This window comes from Acomys russatus, chromosome 3 (assembly GCF_903995435.1).
Source record: "Acomys russatus chromosome 3, mAcoRus1.1, whole genome shotgun sequence".
Classification (NCBI taxonomy): domain Eukaryota; kingdom Metazoa; phylum Chordata; class Mammalia; order Rodentia; family Muridae; genus Acomys; species Acomys russatus.
The window spans coordinates 81,145,879-81,156,757 of NC_067139.1; the positions used below are offsets into that span (position 1 = coordinate 81,145,879).

Below are 10,879 nucleotides of genomic sequence, written 5' to 3' on the forward strand. Positions count from 1 at the left end.
CTCTCTGGAGCCATTCTTTGGGGTCAAATACGTTAGGTTCTTTCTTTCTTTTTGTTTTGTTTGCTTTTTGAGACAGGGTTTCTCTGTGTAGCCTTGGCTATCCTGGATTTTGTAGATCAGGCTAGCCTTGAACTCACAGCAATCATTCTGCCTCTGCCTCCAAATGCTGGGATTAGTTAGATTATTTCTTAATGTCTATCCAGCACTAGGTGAGGCACAAATGGAGAAATGAAAATGGAATAAAAGAACAAAAGTGATACTTTTAACAACAAAATAAACTGAAATAATATTTTAATTTCAATAATTGGAGAATATTGGTGGTAATGAGAGTAAATGTCTCTCTCTTTTTTCTTTTTGGTTTTTTGAGATAGGGTTTCTATTTGTAGTCTTGGCTGTCCTAGACTCACTTTGCAGACCAGGCTGGCCTTGAACTCACAGTGATCCACCTGCCTCTGCCTCCTGAGTGCTGGATTAAAGGTGTGTGCTACCATGCCCAGCCAAGAGTAAATGTCTTAAATGGAAAAAAAAACTATTTTGTGGTCTATAGAGAATGAGAGATAACAGTTGAGAGCGCAAGTATTAAACAGGCTTCTCCCACAAAGAGTTCTTTTGAGATAGAGTGTCATATGGTCAAGCTAAGCCTCCAACCTGTTTGTAGGTAAGAATGATCCTGGATTTCTGAACCTGCTGCCTTTACGTTCCAAGTTCTGGGCTGACAGATGTGCTCTGACACAGAGAAACCGTATCTGGAAAAACAAGACCAAAAACAACAACAACAACAACAAAAAAAAAAAAACAGCAACAAAAACCAAAAGGCTGTAATTATTTTTCAGATGAGAAGATTTAGGCTCAGGAATTTTATTGTAGGAAGATGACATAGTTGGTAGGCAAAGGGTAGCGAAAGAGCTCATACACTGGTAACTTGATTACAGAAACTGCTCATTGCGTGGAGTGAGATTACATCCAAGTGACTGGGACCATAGGTCCCATCAACTACCATTTAAAGTAGGTAATTTTAAATACTTACATATTTGATTTATGTAATTTTAGTTTATATTGTTTGTTTGTTTGTTTGAGTTAGAATCTCACTGTATTGCCCAAGCTGGCCTCAAATTTCTGGGTTCACACAATTCTTTTGCCTCAGCTTCCCAGTAGCTGGAGTTCAGGGCAGTGCCAGCATTCTGTGTACACACACACAGACACACACACACACACACACACACTCACTCACATATAGCAGTGTTGATGAAATCCAGGGCCTCGAGAATGCTAGGAAAGCACTCTCATCTTTGAGCTATACCTGCAGATTCAGAATACTTTTGAATATCAAAGAAAAGCCCAGCAATATTGACAGCTCTTTATGCTATATAAACTATTAGCTTGAGAACATTCATAATTTGAACATCAGATCATATTGATTCTTTCTGAAGACAACATACCTTTACAAGGTGATTTTTAGGAGATCCTGCTGATCAAAGGTAATTGCTTCTAGGAGCTGGGCGTGGTGCCGCACGCCTTTAATCCCAGCACTTGGGAGGCAGAGGCGGGCGGATCCCTGTGAGTTCGAGGCCAGCCTAGTCTACAAAGTGAGTCTAGGACAGCTAAGGTTACACAGAGAAACCCTGTCTCAAAAAAAATAAAAATAAAAAAATAAGAATTTAGTCTGGGCATTGGTGACACATGCCTTTAATTCCAGCACTTGAGAGGCAGAGGCAGGAGGGTCTCTCAGTTGAAGGTAAGCCTGCTCTACAGAAAAAAAAACAAAAAAACAACCAAACAAAAAAAAACCCCAAACTCAACTTAAAGCTGAATCCCAGCATTAGGGACCAAGCAGAGCATCAAAGAGAAAAGCCCTGCTTCAAAAACAAAAACAAACAAAAATAAAAATAAAACCAAAAAGTTAAAAAGAGTCATCAAATATAGGTATTTCCTTGCACTGATTTATTATTTTCTCTCATTCATTCTATCTATCTATCTATCTATCTATCTATCTATCTATCTATCGACAGCACAGACTGGCCCAGGCTGGCCTCAATCTATTCATATTCAATCTTACTGTATCAGACCTTCCTAGTCCTGGGATTACAGAAATTAACCACATTCCGCCACTACTGCTAGTACTGTGACAGGGTCTCACTAAGAGCGACCTAGGCTGGCCTTGAACTCACAGAGGCCTCTTGCGTCTGTCCTGAGTGCTGGGGTGTGTACTACCAGCGTCGGCTTTCCAGCCATTATTTTTGCTCTCATGCTTACTCCACTAAAACTGGTGCACAGTGAATTTTTTTTTAAGTGAATGAGAAAAATAGGGCTGGAAAACAGTGGCTTGAGTTGTGGTGGTAAAGCAGAAAGCGGGAGCGAAAAGCCCCCGGGAGAGGGGCAGTTTAAGGATCTCAAGAACCAAGCATGCCTTGATTAAGGAGAAGGAATACCAAATGTTCTCCACGACGCTGACAGTTCTCAGAGTTAGCAGAATTGCTTGGACTGCGTACTGTGCGTCCATCCAACCTGTCGCCATCCTGTCTGTGCCTAGGATCCAGGCTAGCTAGAACTCACTTCGATCTGGGTTTCCCAAATCCCGCAGGCTCCAAGTCAGCACCGTTACCGGCCTGACCCCACTTGCCTATCCCAGAGAGCCCCTCAGCCACTGTTTCGTTTCATTTTATTCCATGATTGCACAATCTATGGTTTGAATGCTTTCGCTTTTCTAACTCTTGCGAAATAACACAGTGGAAAATGGGGCTCCAGGGCTCCCCACCCTGCTTTTAGTCCTCTTCCTGGCTGGGAGACTCATGAGTCTGTTGGGAAACGAAAAAGCTGGCTGCCGGTAGACTCGATTAAGGTCGCAATGAAAAGAGCTCAGGCGAGGTTTCCTGCCACACCTCGGGATGAGGGTGTGTCACCATGGAGATGAGGTCGTTGCTATTGGCTGGCGCCTCCAGCTGGGGCTATAAAGCAGGGCCCAGAGACCAGTGCACTAACAGTGTTGACCAGACTCTGACGGTGTCGCCCGCGGAGCGGAAAGGGCTGGATTTCGGCGCGGCCGTCGGTGACACCATGGAGAACGAGTGAGTGACAGGCCATGGGGGACTGGGACGCGCAGCCGAGGGGGACGGGCTGTCGCCTAGACCTGGGAACTTAGCAGTCTGGGCCCAGGGATGGAACGAGTCTGCTGGGGATGCCGAGAGGCCTGGCACGGAGCCCGGTGGCAGACTCGGTTCCGGAATGGAGGGGCCGCAGGGCAGGCGCGGGAACCCAGCGGTAGGGGCGCCCAGGAGCAGGAAGGAACAGGTTAGCGCAGTGTGCCTCTGTTGTGCCTCTTTGGTGTGTTGGGATGTGTGTGGAAACGGAGGTAAGAGCACTGACTACTTCATAACACAAGTTTCCATTCTCCGGGTCCACGTAACCAACGTTGTGCTATCCCGCAGTCTTTCCTAAGGAAGGAAAATAGCTCACTTTCCAGGATGGCCCGTCAATTTCCTCCAAACTGAAGATCGCATTAACAAATTGGGAATGGAGCCTCTTTAAGGCTGGGAAATATTTTATCTGCTCAGAAGACACTCACTCCTCCCTGTCCACTTAAAAAAAAGAAAAAGAAGAAGAAGAAGAAGTCTCTATTCCTTTTGTGTAGGGAATTCCCAGATGAACTCACCAGCAGAGCTGAAGGGATCACAGCAGCTTTGGGATGACCTCAGGTCCCGGTGACTGTCAGCTGTGGCTGGATGGACATGGCTAAGCTTCACACTTCTTCCGGCCCTTTGGGATGCTGTTTCATTCGATTCTTGCCTACTTAATTGCTTCTCTTTGTCACCCCGGGGCTCCACCCGTTCCTGCCCTTGCTATCTGTTTTACTGAGGGAAACCTGTTGTGCTGTAGCCCTGTTTTGTTTCCTGTGATACACTCCTGTGACTGTGTGTGTGCAAAAGTCTTACTGTGTTTGCAGGCTGGGCTCAAGTTATTCTAATGTCTGGGTCTGCCATGGAGCTGGGGCTTGAGGCTCTCCTGATGGAAGGAAAAAACCATGTCTTTGTGGAGGCTTTTTTAGTTGTGCTCCATTCATGAACACCTTAGTTCTTCCCACTCCTGAGAGAAATCTTTGATCTTTGTTGGATGTGGTGGAATTGGACTTGGGACTATGAGAAGATTTACACAGGGTTTCTCTGTGTAACAGCTCTGGCAGTCTGCCCCCTCCCCCCCCCCAACAAGTAGTGCTAGAATTAAAGGTCTGCATCACCACTCCTGGCTCCCAGTCAATTCTTTTTTTTAATCTCTTTTTTGAGACAGGGTTTTTCCTGTGTAGCCTTGGCTGTCCTGGACTCAGGGTTAGGTAGACCAGGCTGGCTTCGAACTCATAGAGATCTGCCTGCCTCTGCCTCTGCCTCCTGAGTGCAAGGAACCTCTGGTTCTATTTTTGTCACAGACAGAAGTAGGAGCCTCCTCATTCTGGGGTGCGACTTAGCTGTAGAGCGCTTGAGGGTGGCCAGCCTTCATGGGAATTCTTATGCTCTGGAATGAAGGGTGTTTCCTGTCAGACTTTCAGTGGGCCTGATTTGTGAGAGGCTGATTGAACAGGGCAGGCTCCCTCTAGGCTCTCACCTCTGTGCTCTGATGCCTTAGAATAAACACCTGCGAGGTTTTCTGCGCCATCAGCTGTTTTCCTATGTACTTGGAGTAGAAGGTGAAGTCACTTGGTTCCTTTTATCTCTAGGTTCACGTACGAAGATTACCAGAGGACTGCTGAGTGGCTTCTGTCCCAAACGACACATAAACCTGAAGTGGCAGTGATCTGTGGTTCTGGGTTAGGAGGTCTGACTGCTAAACTAACTAAGGCTCAGATCTTTGACTACAGTGACATACCCAACTTTCCCCAAAGCACAGGTACTGGCTGGACTTTGGATGTTGCTTAGTGACCAGACAACATGACCAAGGCAATGCTTATGAGAGAGAGCATTTAGTTAGGTGCTTTTCCTTTAGTTTCAGGGCTTCGTCCATTGTCATCATGGTGGGGAGCATAGCAACATTCATGACACCAGAGCAGTAGCTGAACTGCATCCTGATCTGGGGGTCAAGACAGAGACACAGGCTTGGCATGCGCTTTAGGAACCTCAAAGCACACCCCCAGTCTCCAAGAAGGACAAAAGTCCTGATTCTTCTAATACTTTCAAATAGTGCCACTTCCTGGTGACTAAATATTCAAATGTACGTGCCTGTGGGACGAGCCCTATTCTAACCACCACAGTGGGCTTATGTGGGATCTAATCAAGGAGATGTTTCTACACTGGTCCTCACATTTGACCAAAGCCAAATGTAAGAGAGGAAGAGAGACATTCTGAATCAGAATGATTTTAGAAAGAAATCTTTTTTTGTTTGTTTGTTTGTTTTTTGAGACAGATTCTCTGTGTTAGCCTTGGTTGTCCTGGACTTGCTTTGTAGACCAGGCTGGCCTCAAACTCACAGAAATCCACCTGCCTCTGCCTCCCGAGTGCACCACCATGCCCGGCCAAAAAAATCTTCAGTGTATCTTGGGGTGGGGAGGGTTGGTGAGATGATGAAGGCTCAGCAGGGAAAGGTGCCTGTCCCCAAACATGATGTCTTACGCTCACTATCCAAGATCCATGAACTGAAAGGAAGGAACTGACTCCCAGTAGTTATCTTTACACTACAACACACACAGACATCTGTGCATGCACACGCACACACACACACACACACCACACATACACACACATGTACACACCACATATACACACACTACACATACACACACACGTATACACACCACACACACCTCACACACACACCTCACACACACACGTATACACACCTCACACACACACACACACACACACACACACACACTCCTCATTTCTTCTGGTCTGTACTTTCGGTGGGAGAACCAGTACTGTAGCCCCAGGACAAAACTGTTTCCGGCGTCTTCCTGCTATTCTTTAGCTCCACCTACGTCTGCAGCCCAGAAGCACATGACAACAAGCATTGTGGCCACTGTGGCCACCATGTGGTTCTGTACCACACCGGGATTAATATAGGAGCACCCTTGTTCACAGCAGCCTTAGGAAAGGGACCCAAACGCCCTGTGTACTGTAGAGCTCTGGTATCTCCACTGAGCACTCAAGCTCAGATTTAGAAAGGCCAGGTGAGACAGGCCAAGCAAAGAACAAGAGTAGGTTTTTTTGTTTGTTTATTTGTTTTTTAATTCTTTTTATTTTAAATAACTACCCTACTTTGCTTTACTTATTATTTATATTATTTTTATGCCTTCTTATCTATCTTCCTTTTTATCTGTCTTTCCTAAGAGAATTGAAACTTTTTTTTTAAAGTACCTTTTCTTTTTTTTTTTTTTTTTTTTAATATTTATTTATTTATTTGTTATACAGTATTCTGTCTGCATGTGTGCCTGCCCACTAGATCTCATTACAGATGGTTGTGAGCCACCATGTGGTTGCTGGGAATTGAACTCAGGACCTCTGGAAGAGCAAGCAGTGCTCTTAACCACTGAGCTACCTCTCTAGCTCGAGAATTGAAACTTTTAAAGAAATATCTATTTTTTTTTTTATGTATCAGTGCTCTATCTGTTTGTACACCTGCATTCCAGAAGAGAGCATCAGATCACATTGTAGATGGTTGTGAGCCACCATGTGGTTTCTGGGAATTGAACTCGGGACCTCTGGAAGAACAGACAGTGCTCTTAACCACTGAGCCACCTTTCCAGCCTGGGAATTGAAACTTTTAATAAATATTTAAGTGCCCTTTGGGGCTAGAGCAGAGCAGGGAGGTGTGGGAGCAACAGGTAGAAAAGGAACACTGCAGAGAGGAGGGCAGGGAACGTAGTAGTGACTTTGACCCTGTCTGCCACTCCTTCCTCAGGAGCGAGCACCCTGCACCAAGAGATAAGCAAGTTAATATGCAGTTTATCAACTTCTGTTTTGAGCTTTTCCAGCTATGCCAACTTTGTTCTGTTACTAGTTTTTTTGTTTTTGTTTTTGCTTTTTTTTTTTTTTTTTTTTTAATTTTTTTGAGACAGGGTTTCTTTATGTAGCCCTGGCTGTCCTGGATTTGCTTTTTAGACCAGGCTGGCCTCGAACTCAGTGATCCACCTGCCTCTGCCTCCCAAGTGCTGGGATTAAAAGCATGTACCATAACACCTGGCTCAATTCTTCTTGAATCTGGTCCCTCTCTCACACAAGTCTTATTCCATTAGAGGACACTGCCAGATAATTGGGCTGGTAATAATAGTTAGTCTTTGTGCTTTCATGACCCACATACTCCAGTATGGATATTGTTTCCCACAGAACTGTTAACGGGAAAGAGTTGTGTGGGTCTCAGTGTGGCTCTTCCTTTAGGATGTCAGCATATACCAGGAGCTCCATAGCTGGAATAAGGAGGCAGAGAGTTATGTTAGAAGAGTTAGTTATCAGACACATTTTAAGAATGGGTGAGGGGGGGTGGCTGGAGAGATGGCTCAGCAGTTAAGAGCACTGGCTGCTCTTCCAGAGGTCCTGGGTTCACTTCCCGTCACCCACATGGCAGCCCACAGCTGTCTGTAACTTCAGTTCCAGGGGACCTAACACGATTACACAGACATACATGTAGGCAAAACACCAATGCAAATAAAATAAATAAACTATTTTAAAAAATAATTTGGAAAATATTAAAAGATACCTGTAATTGCCGAGTCCACTGGTTCCAGCTTTGGCTTGTGCTCACTTTTCTCCATTGCAGGATGAGTCTCTCCATCTCTGGAAAAGTCTTTAGAAGTTCCTTTTGTTACGTGTTCACATCAAATATCCTCACCCCACATCTCTAACATCCAGTTACATTTGTATGATTATATGGTCCGTCTCCAGACTTTTGTTCAGTTATGTCATTATACGCCAAACGCAGTGTATGGTTTCTAGTAGGTGCTCATGTGTGCGCGGCAGGGAAGTATGGTCACGTCTCCTTTTGAAGGAGTCCCACCGTGTATCCCTCGGTGGCCTGGAACGCGCTATGTAGTCTAGGCCGGCCTTGAACTGGCAGAGAGCTGCCTGCGTCCACCTCCTGAGCGCCGAGGTAAAGAGCAGAGTGCTGCTGCGCCTGGCACAACAGAATCACCGTGCTTTTCCTTTTCTGTATGCAGTGCAAGGTCATGCTGGCCGCCTGGTGTTTGGACTCCTGAATGAGCGACCCTGTGTAATGATGCAGGGCAGGTTCCACATGTATGAGGGGTACTCCCTGTCAAAGGTAAACCGGGGCACAGGCTTGGTGGCAGCAGGAGGAAGATGGGGCAAACTGTCCTACGTTACTGTCTTAACTAGTTGGGCTGGGGAAGTGTTTGGTCTCTCATCTCCTGGTGCGTACTGTGTTGTTCTTACTTTGTGCGTTGGTTGGTGAGGTTTTGAGGTATCTTTTTCGATCTTTTGCATCTAAGGTAACATTCCCGGTGAGGGTTTTCCATCTTATGGGTGTGAAGACTCTGGTGGTCACCAATGCAGCAGGGGGGCTCAACTCTAAATTTGAGGTTGGAGATATCATGCTCATCCGTGACCATATCAACCTGCCTGGTTTCAGTGGTCAAAACCCTCTCCGAGGCCCCAACGACGAAAGGTATGCATCGTGGCCTCACTCTGCACGGACAAGGGTCTGGCCTCGTCCCAGGGCTGGGAAAGAGAGTTCACTTAGCATCAGTTTTCTGAGTCAAGCCCACCTGTGCTCTAGGTTTGGCGTTCGTTTCCCTGCCATGTCTGATGCTTATGACCGGACTATGAGGCAGAAGGCTTTCATGGCGTGGAAGCAGATGGGGGAGCAGCGAGAACTACAAGAAGGCACCTATGTGATGCTGGCAGGTCCCAACTTTGAGACTGTGGCAGAGAGCTGCCTGCTGCATAAGCTGGGAGCAGATGCTGTTGGTGAGAAGAGGGATTTGGCCTCAGGTTTGAGGGAGGGGGCAGATAAAACAGCAAAGGGGAGGTCGAGTTTGCGGATCTGGGGAAGGATGAATGAGATTGCTAGGGAAGTGGAGAGCACAGGGTTGAGCTTGAGCACTATACCGAGGCTCAGCACCCACCTTCCGTACCCGGGGCTGGAAGCTGGACTTACACCATTAATTACCACAAAGTGCAGAAACAGATTGTCTTGGTGGCGTGGGTAAGAAACTAGTAAGGCCACCTAAGGGAATGTGCGACAACATACGCTCAACACGAATTTAGTTGCTTTGGATGCCTTCTGAGAGTTCATGAAGTTAGGCAAGTGGAGGGTGCAGGAGGTCACGCGAACGTCTTTTTCTCTGTCTCCACCAGGCATGAGCACGGTCCCAGAAGTTATCGTAGCACGACATTGCGGGCTTCGTGTCCTTGGTTTCTCGCTCATTACTAACAAGGTTGTCATGGATTACGAGAACCGGGAGAAGGCCGATCACAAGGAAGTCCTAGAGGCCGGGAAAGCAGCTGCGCAGAAGCTGGAACAGTTCGTCTCCCTACTGATGGAGAGCATTCAGCTCCCTGAGCAGGCCAGCTGACTGGCCCTGGGGAGCTCTGGTGCTTCCCTTCTGGGTTCCAAGTAGCTGTCTTCTTTGCTGTAAGGAAAGAGGAGGATTCCCGCCCTCCACCTTCCCCACGTTCCTCCACCGTCCTGATGCCTGGCCCTCTAGCTCAGCTGCCTTCTCAAAAACAGTCTAACTTTCATTGCTCTAAAGAGCTGGAGCCCTCTCCCCACCACACTTGCGATCTACGCCTTCAGACAGTACCTTTAGGTCTGGGAGATGATGCACACGTTCCTCTGGACTCAGTCTGGGTCCCCTAAAGCACTAGAGACCAAAGACCAACCCAATACCTCTTGGATGTTATTTAGCACCATAACATTTTGAGAATAAAGAGAGCAAATACTTCCCTTTGGTGTGTGATTTGGTGTGAAGCTAGGGCCTAGGCCATGAAAGGCTTGAAAAGCTGTGGGACCACATTGTCTTGTGTGACTCTGTGATTTTTCAAAAGTAGCTAAGAATGGAGATGAGGTAGTAGGTGAGCAGCAAAGGGCAAAGAATGGTGATGTGAGTGGGGTGGGGACCACTTCTTTTAGACTGGCCCCTGTCTTTCATTTCTTTGCTCCATCTGCTTTCATGAGTATTGCATCTCACAGACCTGTTCTCTGCCTTAGCTGCCACCTTTTGCCTTTCCCTTGCCTTCATCTTATCCCCTACTCCCATCTTTCTTTTCCATACCATCCTGACAATGCAATAGCAAATACCCCTTGTCTGTTGCCATTTGTCGCACTGCTGGCCAGATTCTTTCCAACCCCAGTCAAGCCTGTGTGAAGTTGGTCCATTCACTTTTTCCTTACATATTATGTGATGGCTATTCCTGGTTGTCAACTTGGCTACATCTGGAATTAACTAGAACCCCCAAACAGAGGGCACACCTATGAAGGAATTTTTGCTTAATTTGAAATGTAAAGATCTTCTAATTTGGATCTTTTGAGGTTGGAAGACACATCTTTAATCCAGATCTTGAGTTGGGAAGACACACCTTTAATCCAGATCTAGTTGGGGCCATGCCTTCTGCTGGAAGCCCATGTAAGGAAGGACATAGAAGGACGCTTTTGCTCTTGCCCTGCTAACGGGTCCATTTCTTTACTGGCATTAAGACAATGTCACCCTCTTGCTGGCACAGCCAGAGAGAGTTCTTGACCCTGTCCTGTCCCTTCTATCTAATGATTTGTCTGAGATCTGTGTGACCTTTTTCCTAGTAAAGAGGCCTGAGCTCTGTGAGGCCTTTTTCCATGTAAATTGCATATGCTTTTTTTAATCATTTGTTTGAAAAGAACATCTTTTGAACTAACACTGGCTGGCTGCTTGGGTTTTCTATCACTATTAATTTGCATTTCAACAAAA

The 10,879-nt window shown here is 46.3% G+C and overlaps 1 protein-coding gene across 1 annotated transcript; it reads left to right on the forward strand.

The window, feature by feature from the left end:
- Window positions 1-2,851: 2,851 nt before the first annotated feature.
- Pnp (purine nucleoside phosphorylase) lies at window positions 2,852-9,901 on the forward strand. Its single transcript, XM_051143004.1, has 6 exons — window positions 2,852-3,065; window positions 4,706-4,875; window positions 8,135-8,238; window positions 8,426-8,601; window positions 8,713-8,903; window positions 9,294-9,901. The coding sequence occupies exons 1-6, from the start codon at window positions 2,902-2,904 to the stop codon at window positions 9,509-9,511; spliced, it is 1,023 nt and encodes a 340-aa protein (XP_050998961.1). The 5' UTR covers window positions 2,852-2,901; the 3' UTR covers window positions 9,512-9,901.
- Window positions 9,902-10,879: the final 978 nt, after the last annotated feature.